General features: G+C 30.4%; 1 protein-coding gene across 1 annotated transcript; it reads left to right on the forward strand.

Annotated features, from left to right (window-relative positions):
* Positions 1–1,502: 1,502 nt before the first annotated feature.
* On the forward strand, positions 1,503–11,942 carry LOC132739206 (dynein axonemal heavy chain 5-like; the record flags this gene model as incomplete). Its single annotated transcript, XM_060726870.1, is given in 10 exon segments — positions 1,503–1,632; positions 4,108–4,177; positions 5,539–5,792; positions 8,315–8,468; positions 8,772–8,936; positions 9,285–9,511; positions 9,699–9,817; positions 10,347–10,795; positions 11,237–11,452; positions 11,805–11,942. Coding segments are annotated over 10 exon segments (1,896 nt in total), but the record flags the coding sequence as incomplete, so codon positions are not given.
* Between the last annotated feature and the right edge of the window lie 1,641 nt (positions 11,943–13,583).

Here is a 13,583-nt window from a genome sequence, read left to right on the forward strand (position 1 = left end):
GTCTCTGTTAAGTGTTAAATGACCGGTCATTTTATGATAAATAAGTATACCTTTAAAAAGGTCTGAAAAAAAGTTACCTACAGTAATTTTGATTTATTCAAGGTTTCGAATATTATCTTTATTAGCAAGAAGGTATCAACTGCTTACACCATTGAAAGAATGGTATAAAAAATTGAAATGTGCTATGTATTTCATCAATTATGATTTAAAATCGCAGATTTACGGAAGGTGCCGACTTAAATTGGTTTACAAAAACCATGGGTCGTGTAATTGGGGAAGAATGCGGAGAGATGTATGTCTCTTATATTGAGAATACACATTATTTTGTTGACTTTTTGAGGTACAGTATTCACATAGAGAGAGTCAACCCATATTCCTTCCACCTGTACTAATTTTACCTGTATTTTTTATTTTATTGTTTACTTTATTTTATACTGATATGCTTCTTCTTAACTTGCACAGAATGCTTTTCAGGCATGAAAAAAAAGTTTGTTTCTTGTGTCTCAAGCATAAAATATTTTAAATTCTTAAGAACCTGTCATGCCATTTTAATATTGTTTTGTTTGATTTGATTTTACTATGTCTTTATCAGTTAAACTTGTTTCGCTTAAAACGAGAAATGGCGTTATATACATGTACTTGTCAGACTTTTATATATATTGGCACTAGAAACAAACATTTTTTTTCCTTGGTCTGTTTTATAACTAATTGTGTGCCTTTTTGTTTAGTTTTATTTTAACATTTTAACTTACCTCCTATTTTTGTTGTAGCAATGTCTTTTACAAGAAGACTTCAACAAAATATTGACTGACCAGTTTTGCTGTGAAATTCCCTTTAATTCTAACATATTTTTTTTAATCTTCGTCATTATGACTTTAGCAATTGTGTGAGACCTTTATGAATGCAAATACATCAAACAATATTTCATAGTGACAAAAAAGATGATTATAGCTGCTTGAGTTATGTATAATATATAATATGTACATTATCTGGAAATACCAAATCAATTATTTTTGCAATGAAATATTGTAGATGCATGTAATGTATTTGCATTTGTATAATCCTTTACCAATTTTTCACAGTGTAGCAAGAAATTTATTCTGCAAGTAATGAAATAACGTTATAGAATTAAAATGTTTTTCTAGGTTTTTGATTGGTTTAACTACAAAAATATTGTCACTATGTTGGATAGTACAAAATAAACCCTGTTCTTTATGGTAATCAGGATTTATTTACATTTTTTGAAAGGTAAAAGAATAAAATTCTTGCCACATTTTCCAGTTTGGTTGATTTTTCCTTTTTTTTGTCAAGAAATTAAATTTGTATAGCTTGAGAAGTCAAAACTAGCCAATGAATTTGATGGGAGGAGCTAACACACCCTAGAAGGAGGAGCCTAACCAAATTAATCAATAACATCACAGATTTAGCACATTAGGTTAGCCAATCACAGTGCCTTTAGTGTAATTGATTTTCACCAAACTTTTATTACTACTAATTATCAAATAGGTTTGTCTCCTTGGATGATACGATGTGGTTTGATAAGACAATAAATCGAGTCGTATCCGAGGAAATGGACGAAGAGGTTTACCTCCCTTATGTGAAACCAACTTTCTACTTTACGGATTTCATGAGGTATAATTTTGAATGTGGAAAAATGTTTCTTTTGGGTGAATTTGTTTCAATTGGGTTAAAATGCAATACTTGTTGTTAGGAGGCTGGTGTTTGTCATATATATTGCTTATTTAATCTTAATGATTATTATTCAGATGGTTTGTGGCGTTATTTTTAAAAATTCATTAAAGAAATTTACATTTTATCTTAACATTTTTATAAAGTTTTAATGGATTTGGTTGGGTGTTGATTACCGGTATTTTACAACTAGATTCTAATACCAATGCCTTTTCAGGAGGACTTTGTCGAGATAATTTTGTTGTTTGAATACAACCCTGCATGCTGGTTTTTCTAAACAGTGTTTTGCATGATGTCTTATTTTATATCTTCTTGTTTTATTTTATCTTCAAAACATAATTTATAGATGTAGTCATTTTCAATATTTTCCTATTCAATAAAATCTTTTTTATGAACACTATTCTTTCATTTGTTGGAATTTATAAATTTTGATATTTATATGATATTAAGGGAAATAACAATCTAAGTGATGGAACTAAATACAATACTTGCAGCATTTATTCTTTTTATTATTAAAAAACAATAATGTCCAAATATGACATCATAATTATGTAGCCATGGCAACCAATTTTGTTACTATTTATAAACTTGAAATAATACTGTTAATGTCTCAAATTTTTCAATTAATTTTAATTAAAGAATAACAAGTGTAATGCTCAAGAAACGTAAAAAGAAAAAGCATAAAAAGAAGAAAGCAAGGTAGACTGTAATATCGTAACATGGTGTCAACCCTTATTACAGTGATGTCATATCCCACGTTTAGTCAGTCATTGTTCTCGTAGATTAAAACAAAGTGGAAAATATATCATTTTCATTGTAACTGTATTGTTTTGTATGAAGTGGTATGAAAAAAAAAATCAGTAAAGCTTTCAGTGAAATTATTTATTATAAAATGAATCACTCTTGATTGCAGACCACACAATATACTGGATATTAATTGTTTGAAAATCACTCAGTTTACAGAATAGCAGAATATTGTTTGAGGAAATAGTAAAGAAGTATCAAAATTTGAAAAAATTAAGATAATTAGTTTATAGTGATAAAGTATAGACATGATTGCTTTGGACCTTATATACCCCTAACATAAAAAATTGCTTTTAAAGAGTTAACATATGCAATATATACTAACATGCATTTTAAACACAGCTTACACGAATATAGTTTCTAACAATAATTTATTGAAATTTATTGATAAATAAATGTAAGTATATGTCAGATATTCAGATGTTTTAATGTACATTCTTATATTTGATCGATCTAGAGGCCAATGGGAAATTATTGCGGCCCTAATGAAAAAAACATTGTAAAGTATCGTTTTGTCAAAGTTTCGTGAAAATCTGTTGTCTTATGCATGACTACATTACCTGTCAAGTTTGAAATTTAAATTTATTACAGTTGTCATTAGTAAATTTGTGTACAAGAAATTTTATTTAATAAGTAAAAATAAAATGAAAAATCGGTTCTGTTAAAATATCTTAAAATCAGGGTGCTCATGTTTTAATGCTCCTTGTCCACAGTTGGTTCAACACTTACCGGTAATCAATTTTAAGCAAGATTTTATTTCATGCCATCGAAATTGTGGACAGGTGATAGTTACATCTTTTACAGGAACGTTTTTTAAAGTTTATAGCTTTATAATATTTGAACATTTGGGTTTTTTCTCCCCTTTGAGCTTGACAGGTGAGCTGAAACGATATTTCTTTGACCAATTGACTGATTACACATTATCATTTTACAGAAAAACACACTATCATTTTTGAGAAGAATTTGTGTAGTGTTTATAGGCATGAATAATAATGAATTGCTGATATTGTAACATTTTCACACTAAATTTATGTATTTGATTCAAAATTTAATAAATATTAGGTCAACTGAAATTAAGTTTTAGTGCACACTCAGTTAAATATATGTTTTTAAAAGATTTACAGTCTTTTTTTTCCCTAAAAGAAAAGGTACAAGTTTTATTTTTTTTTAGTTTTTAATGATTATAAACACTGCTAACAAACACTGTATCAATTTTGATGCATGTGACTTTTGTATTTTTCAGTTGAGCACAGAATGATAAACTGAAAAAAATATTGTGACACAATAATATGGTTTTTTTATCTTAAATAAATGCTATGAAAACTTGATGGTACAAAGTAAACAAACCTTTTAAACATTTGTATGTTTTTATTATTCAAATAAATATTAATCTACAATTTATAGTAATGTAAAAAAAACAGAATGTTACAAATACTAGTTTGAAGAAAAAGAAAAACAGGAAAACAGAAGTATTTCATATTAAACTTGATTTTTTTACACATTACCCAAATGATATTTTCATAATTTTCTTCATTATCGTTAATGCTTTTTAAAAAAACAAACTCTTATTTATATTACAATATATCAACATTATAATTGTTGCCATGGTTACAGAGATGCCCCTGAAGCAACTGGTGATGAGCCAGAAGATGCTGACTTTGACATGCCAAAGATTTATGAACCTGTAAGTATTTTTACAGCTTCTTTCATATGAATTGTTGGTTTGGCAATTAAAGAATAGTTGGGCGACCATACTAGTGACCTTGACCTTAGACATTGGCTCAACACTAAATGAAGGATTTGCATGTAACTACATATTTCATTAACCACTGCAGGTACATGTATTCACTTAAATGTCAGACATGTCTTCAAAGTCATTATTGTAGGGTATATAGTAGTAATATCTGTCATAAGTTGCAGTTCAGTTGGAATATCAGTCCCGAGGGGACCTGCCCATGGGAATTACCCAAGGGATGGATATTCCGATCCAAACCGCAAACATATGTCAGATATTTTTTCTTGCATATTTTACCAAATTCCATTATATTTTAAACTATACCTTAATCAAACAAACTTCCATGGAAATTTATGTCATTACACAGGTAACTTTTTTCTTACAACAGCATGTGAAGTTACAACTTCATTCATAACGGTAAAAATACGTCATCCTAAGCGTGATATTGTACAGCACTCGACTCGTCTGGCATCTCCCATGCCAGATGAAAGTTACTGGCATTAGTGAAACTAACGGAAACACTTGTCTGTTATGTAAGAATGATCAATGCAGACTATGATCAGATACCACAAATCTTTTTTATATGCCCGAAAGAAAATAGGATGATTGTCCATATTGGGTAGTAGACCCCTATTGATTTTGGGGTCACAAGGTCAAAGTCACTATAAACTTAAAACTGAAAACAGTTTTCGGAGCATAACTTAAGTTCCATTTGGCCCGCAGAGTTCAAACTTCATAGGATGATTGTCCATATTGGGTAGTAGACCCCTATTGATTTTGGGTCAAAGGTCAAGGTCACTATTTCCTTAAAACTGAAAACAGTTTCGGAGCATAACTTAAGTTCCATTTGGCCCACAGTGTTCAAACTTCATAGGATGATTGTCCATATTGGGCAGAAGACCCCTTTTGATTTTGAGGTCTAATGTCAAGGTCACTATTACTTTCAAACTGAAACAGTTTCCAGAAATAACTTACGTTTCATTTGGCCCACAGTGTTCAAACTTCATAGGATGGTTGTCCATATTAGGTAGAACACCCCTATTGATTTTGGGGTCAAAGGTCAAGGTCACTAGTACCTTAAAATTTAAAACAGTTTCCGGAGCATAACTTATGTTCCTTTGGCCCACAATATTCAAACTTCATAGGAGGATTGCTATTTGAAGGAGGTAATACTTTATTTAATTCCCATGTCTTAAAATTGCTTCATCCTTACTAAAAAAATTACACACATTCGGGCATATAATGCTCCACCTAGCGGTGCTCTTGTTTTGTTATATATGTTTGTAAATATTTTAAATATTTTCTTACAGGTACCATCGTTTGAGGTTCTGGAAGAGAGGTTACATATGTTCCTGCAGCAGTACAATGAAAGTATACGAGGTTCTGGAATGGATCTTGTATTCTTCAAGGATGCTATGACCCATCTTGTGAAGATTTCACGTATCATACGTACACCTAGAGGCCACGCCCTCCTGGTTGGTGTGGGAGGTTCCGGTAAACAGTCGCTGACCAAGCTTGCCTCGTTCATTGCTGGCTACAAAACATTCCAGATTACTTTGACCAGGTACATAATTCTTGCATGGAAAAAAATAAACTTTTTCTTATTTATTAATTTTGAACCATAAATTGATAATATGCATTCTACTTTATTGACCATGTTCATGGGGAAAAAAACAACATATTAACACAGTTACAATTTTTCTAAAATTCATCACTTTGTTTGCTTCTTTGATATTGTTAAAGGTCTTATCTTAGAAAATGTATTAGTAACCTTACATTAAATGTTCGGATGTTTTTTTTTAAGTATGCACAAAATATAAAAGTAAAGTATGATTAAAAGTAGAAAATTCATTGCTTTATACTGTTAAAGGTCTTATCTTAGAAAATGTATTAGTAACCTTACATTAAATGTTCGGATGTTTTTTTATAAGTATGCACAAAATATAAAAGTAAAGTATGATTAAAAGTTTGATGATATATTCTAATGAAGGATATTTGTTACACCATCATCATTTTATATAAAAAAGTGACAGGAATTCGTGAGTTATATTCTCCCATTTTGTTGTAATGCAGTGTTTTACCATGATATTTTTCATTTTTATATTTTCATTTTATATATATGAATATAAAGATTTCTCATAGCATGTTGTTACAAGGTCAAAGGTCACTTACTTTCTACCCACTTGACCTTAAGTGAGAAGTCTTTCTTCACCTTGAAAAAAAAGTTGACCTTTGCTTTCAAGTTAAGTCAAAACTGTTAAAAAAAAATTTTTAATTAACTGACATTAGGGGAATAATGGTATTACGTAATTGTTTTTTTGGGGGCTTGTTTTACAGTCTTGTTGTATCACTCATCAGTAAATGATTGGTTTTATATTAATTTTTTTATTGAATTTTAAAGTGACAAATTTAAAACGTTGTTTTCTGTTTAATTATTTTACAGATATTAAAAGAATTTCAAATTCTAAAATATCTGCACTGCATGAGAATTAATTTTTTTATGTTAAATGGCTGTGGTAACTACTGGAAATGATTATTTTTTAAATATATTTTGCCCATTAACCATTGTGAAGAAATTCTTAGCAATGATTTAAAGCAACAAATGTATTATCTCCCTTAGTCTGGGACAGCCGTGAGTCATTTAATGTTGTTATTTTACCAGTCCATGTTGAATATTGTATAATACATCATCACATATTGCAAAAATAAAACATGTACAAATACATTTTGTACATAACACTAGCACATCTGTATATCACAAAGTATTGAAATAGTTTTAAGGCCTATTAACAATGTTCATTCGCGCTTGATATTCAAACAACAAAGATATAAGGAGAGGACTACCATAAGCTTATAGCTCTTAGTCCAAGTCCTTTCTGCTTTTAACGTATTTATTATCTACATGTATATATCTTAAATAAAAATATGTTTTAACCAAAGATATAAATCCAAATAAAGCAAGCAAAGTTTTCTGTGCCAGCACTTTGGTCCTGTGGTAGCAATGTCCAGTGGTAATAACACTTGAAATGATTTAAGGAAATCACAGATATCATCCACGGCTTCACTTACATGAAGTTATTAAGGATGTCAGATTATAGACAAAGATCATGTGAAGATTCTTTATATATTACATAATATTAAAACTTAAACTACCATCTACAATGATGGAATTGGAAAAAAAAATGTATTTTTGCATTATATTAAAAAATCATAAAATGCCACAATTTTTTTTTTAAATGTAACATAAATTGTCACTCATAATGGAGAATGTCTGACAGTTAGTTATATGTTCACAAACACATAAACATGCACCATTGTCTTATGTTCAATGTCAGAAAATTAATGTCTTTGGTTTAGAATCTTCAATATTCATGAGTTAAACCATACTGATGATTGAACTTAGATTTGGTGTAAGTTGTATATCTCGATACATCTTAATATAGTAAATTAAAAATATATGAACTACATAATTATACATGTATGAGATTTCAAGTCAAACCTAAATTACAAAACATGTAATAGCCAATGTTTATCTAAATAAAATCATCTGAATTCATAAATATTTTTATGTGATTGTCTTATCATTGTTTATCATTCTAGCGTTAAAACTCTTGAAAAACAATACATTTATTACTGCTGTTTTTCTCTAAGATGTACTTTTTATCATCTAAGTTTTCATCATGTTTACATATTTTATCAGATTTTATGAGTCACTTTTTGTATTTATGTGTAATAGTTTGAAGTTTTAGCACTCATTCTTATAGAAAGATGTTTTTCCTTTCATAAGTGGCATCAACAAAAGGACATGATAGGGAGCTTGTTTTTCAATACAATAGCAGTGAAAGCTTTTGAAATATTGTGGGGAACAATAATTATTGTCTCTTGATACTAAGCTATTGCTCAGTACATGTACTCAGACCATTTCTTTTTACTGAATCATTTCTTTTTACTGAATCATTTGCAGTTTCTTTACTCATTCCATATCTGCATTGCATTGATTAATATCTTGGATAATATAATCTAATGCTGCAAGACCAAAGAAAAATTCCGTCAGTCATCTTTTATCATGATATGCTATGATTATAGGTCATACAATGTGTCGAACTTGCTGGAAGATTTGAAATTCTTGTACAGAACTTCTGGACAACAAGGAAAGGGAATCACATTTATCTTCACAGATCAGGAAATTAAAGACGAAGGCTTCCTGGAATATCTGAACAACGTCCTCTCATCTGGTGTTGTAAGTACTCAACAATAATGCCCATTGTTATGTTATACAATCCAACAAAGATATAAAAATAACCCCTGAATTACATGTTATAACAATTCTGTTAGGTCTTCAGGACAGTGTAGTAGAACAAGGGAATGGTTTAATGAAGCATTGGCACATTACACACCTTATTTATAGAACATGTTACAAGTGTGTGTAATTATTTGTCTCTTGTGTGTAAAAAATCCTTTACTACTCTTAAATATTTTATTTGAGACAAACATACAAACTTATTTGAAAATCATCTAGATAGAGATTGTATTACAATTGTAGGTAGCCAACTTGTTTGCTAGAGATGAAATGGACGAAATTCTTGGTGAGTTGATCCCAGTGATGAAGAAAGAGTTTCCACGACGACCACCATCCAATGAAAACCTGTATGAATATTACCTGTCACGTGTCAGGAATAATCTCCATGTAGTGCTATGTTTCTCTCCAGTAAGTTTTTCTCAAAATTGTGAAAAAAGTATTACAACGTCAAAAGGCTAATATTTTTAAATTAATTTTAAGATTACAAGAAACTTTGTACAATGAATTACTACTTCAGTGTTGATATTAAATTTGTTAGACAAGTATAAAGACCTATTTGAATTAAGATAACAAAGCAGTATCAAATGGAAATTATATTTAAATTTGATTTCTGTGATTTTGGTCACTGTATTACACTATGCTTCGTAAAGCAGTTTTTGATGTCCTCTTACTCAATTGCAAAATTTGATTGCCTGCTACAAGAAAAGCTGCATAATTAAACTGGAAAATAAAACATTTTACTATTGTGTTATATAGGTTGGTGAGAAGTTCCGTGCACGTTCCCTCAAGTTTCCAGGTCTGATTTCTGGATGTACAATGGACTGGTTCCAGAGATGGCCAAGAGATGCCTTGATCGCTGTAGCAGACCACTTCCTGTCACAGTTTAACATAGACTGTACACCTGAAGTAAAGAAACAAGTGATCCAGACAATGGGATTGGTGCATGATGGGGTAGCAGAATCTTGTACTGACTATTTCCAGAGGTAATATCACTAAAAATATTTATATGTTTAAATTTACAGTTACTTGAATTATTGAAAATGGTTATATATATTCGTAAATGCTTAGCTGTTTAAGTTGAATGTCCCAAAGGGCTGCATAGAAGAGAACTCAAGTTGTGAAAAAAATGAATTTTTAAAAATTCAAGAACTTTTTATAATCTTCTTTCAGGTATCGTCGTGCAACACATGTGACGCCAAAATCTTACCTGTCATTTATCAATGGTTACAAGACAATTTACACAGACAAGAGGAATGAGATCGGTGAACTTGCTAGCAGAATGAACACAGGTAACGTTTGTAATGAAAATCATCTGACGTAATTAAAATATTTGTTTCAACAGTGTTCGTCATAATTATCTGAATAAACATATTGGTTGTACTTATTTTGGCTGAAAATATATCATTAGTTTTTATGTGATTGTTTTAAATACATCATTATTTTGACAAAAAATATAGATATGACCATAAAAAGCAATGAATTTGGCAATGTTTTTTTTTAAATAGTAATAAAAATGGAGGAATTATCTTGATTTTAGAATCATTTCTGTTTAATTAGATTTTGCAAAGCTTTTGTGACACTTTTTTGTGATTTTACAAAAATAAGTTATCAATTGTATCACTGGTCATCTTCACACAATTATACATATACTTGTTTTTGGAGAGTGGAAGCTTTTAGAAATGAAATAAGAAATTTGTTTCTATTAAAGTTATGATATATATCAAGCATAAGAATGTATTGTCATGATTGTAAGATATAAATCTGATGTATACAATAAACTTGGTACATTAATTTAGTTTTTATAATATTACTATAAAGGTTTGAAGAAGCTGATTGAAGCATCAGAAGCTGTAGCCGTACTAGAGAAAGAGCTGGCTGTTAAGGAGAAGGAACTTGAAGTAGCCTCCAAAAAAGCTGATGAAGTATTGAAGGAGGTCACAACAAAAGCTCAAGCTGCATCAAAGGTCAAAGAGCAAGTTCAAAAGGTCAAGGACAAAGCTCAGGCTATTGTAGATGCCATTGAGAAGGACAAAAATATTGCAGAAGCGAAATTGGAAAAAGCTCGTCCTGCTCTTGAAGCAGCAGAAGCTGCTCTGAACACTATTAAACCAGCTGATATAGCTACTGTGAGAAAGCTGGGAAAACCACCTCATCTTATTATGAGAATTATGGACGCTGTGTTATTGTTGTTCCAGCATAGACTGGAATCAGTTCAACCTGATCCAGAGAGACCATGTGTGAAACCATCCTGGTCTGATTCATTGAAGGTTGGTGTTTACTTCTAAAACATTGTTTAAATTAAGGCTCAGTTTATAGTAAGTGGGTACATGACATAATGTGTGTTTAGTCAAAGAAACAATCCGAAATATTTTTGACTGTCTATTATTGTCAAATATGCTTAATATGCAAAATATTTTAAATGGGAGTTGTTGATCTTTCAATTCAGCCAAAACCAGCCATCATTTTAATGGAAAAATTTCAAACTACATGTATGTACCAACTGAATGGCAAACAGTGCAGACCATGATCAGACAGCATATATATGCTTGCTGATCTTTGGATGCACAAATCAAATGGTAGAAACATTTGTCACAAGCAGGCTAAGGTTTGATACATATTACACAGAAAACCACTTTTGCAACAGAAAAAGCCACATTGTACTCAATTATATCTTTATCATCATTAATCTTATTTTATCACCTGTACAGATGATGTCAGGAACTAACTTCCTGGCACAGTTAGTGCAGTTCCCGAAGGACACAATCAACGACGAGACTGTTGAGTTGATGATGCCGTACCTGGAAATGGAGGACTATAACCTGGAGAATGCCAAGCGTGTGTGTGGTAACGTTGCTGGTTTACTGTCCTGGACAGAAGCTATGGCTGCTTTCTTCTCTATCAACAAGGAAGTCTTGCCATTAAAGGTACCTGATGTCTTTCTCCACTAGTAAAGCTGGAAAGTGGTTATATAACATAGACTGAGTGTTGGTGTGACGTAAAAGCCATTTAAAAAAAAAGGCTTTCTATTTACTATTTAGCTTTCTTACTTTTTTAAGGATGATTAGGGTGTAATTACTTAGTTATTCTTCATGGTTAATAAATTACAGAGCTAGTATGATTGTCTTTTACAGTAGACCTATGTGTAGATATACACAAGAATGAGTTGGCACAGAATCATAGGTTTCACATTTGTGAAAAATTTTGACATAAAAACTTAATTGTTACAAATTTCTTGTTTAAAAAATTTAATATTGTATTTATATTTTTTCATTTTAGGCTAACTTGGCAGTACAGGAGGCTAGGTTACAGGTTGCCATGGGAGATTTGGCTACTGCCCAGGCTCAGCTAGATGAGAAAGAGAGAGAATTAGCAGTGGTACAGGCTGAATATGACAAGGCTATGTCTGAGAAACAGGTACAGTTTTATAGTTTTTTATTGTCCAATTACATGTATATAGAATATTTCTACATGTATACTTGAAAACAGGACTGTATACTTGTTTTTAAAGACTGCATTTCTTACTGATTAATACTGATGTATGTTTGTATTAATTTGGTGTTAGGTTGGTATCTAACATCTCAAGGAATTCAATTCATTCAATTTGAAGTGCAATAATAGATAGGACAAAGGTCACAAGAAAGGAATCACAATGAGAGATATAGAATATATATCCCACTGATAGAAAATATTAAAAGTTTTGCTGTTATTAAGAAATTTTTGATTTTTTAAAACCCAATGATGAAAAATTTAAGGGATTTTTTATTTTTTAGTAAAATCATAATAAAAAGATACTGTTTTACTTATTTTCCAAGAACATTTTATTAATTTTTACTTTTAAAAAAATATAGGTTTTCCAGAGTGTCTGTTTCATTACTGTACATTATATAGTTCTACGAAAATCTTTTTTTACTTATTTAAACCCCAAACCCCTAAAAAAAACCCAAAAATACAACCCCCCATCGTCCCGGGTACCAGGGTACAGCCAAATTAAAAATTTATTTTTAAAGTTTTCGTTAAAAAACCATTAGTATTCGGGCGATGACAACCCCCAATAATTTGTTTTTTTTAAAAGAAGTTTTATTTTAGGGGAAAAAATTGTATGGAAAATTTCCCGGGAATTTGAAAAAATTTTTAGGAGAAAGGGAAAAAAAAAACGCTTTCAGCTTTCCCTATTAAAAGGTCTGGAGGTGGAAATCAGTGGACTAACAAAATTTAGGGGTTCAAAGCCCAATTGGGGAAAGGGAGGTAATTTGCCCTGTTTTAAACTTTTATTTTTGTGTTTAAATTTTAGGGTTTAAGGGGCAATTTTTAAAAGTAGAAAAAAAATTTAAATTTAAAAAGAGTTTTTATTTGTTTTAAAGGGAAACCATTCAGCAAGGTTTTTTAAAAAAGGTTAAATTTATCTTGGAAAAAATTTAACAGATCAATCCCGATACATGTCTGTTCTTTCAATAATATTTCAAGGTAGGTCAACCCCCGGGAATTTAAACCGTTTCCTGGGAAAAATGTATGTAAACCCAGTGGTCTGAAGGTCCCTTATTTGTATAGATGGAAGGAAAGTCACTATACGATATATATAAATAGACATTGTGACTGATAACACAAACAAAGAAATGTTATATTATTCTCAAATAAAGTATGGAATAAAGTAAGTTGAAGTTTCCTTATATATCTAATTGCTGATAAATCTGATATGGATCTCACTAAAATAACTACCTAAATTGGTTGATAATTATTTTTATTTAACTAAATTAAAATGTGTGGGTTTTTTTTTTAAATTAATTTCTTAAATCCATTTCTCTCTGAATTCAGAAATAGTGCTTTTGAAAGGTAAAACACTGAAAAAAAATGTTCCTGAAGGAGTTAAAATGTGATAACTTTTGTTGTATTCAAAGTATTCCATCACATACCCATTCTTTTCCTTTGTAACAATTCATTGGTAAAATTTTCCCATTCTTTTTTATATATTTAAAAAAAAAATGAATATAATTTCACATATTTAAAATAAAAATGCCTTTGTTATATCACATGAACAAATTGTTGTCACACCAGAAA

The sequence above is a fragment of the Ruditapes philippinarum genome, unplaced genomic scaffold (assembly GCF_026571515.1).
Source record: "Ruditapes philippinarum isolate M1 unplaced genomic scaffold, ASM2657151v2 ctg19390_1_1_1_1, whole genome shotgun sequence".
Lineage (NCBI taxonomy): Eukaryota > Metazoa > Mollusca > Bivalvia > Venerida > Veneridae > Ruditapes > Ruditapes philippinarum.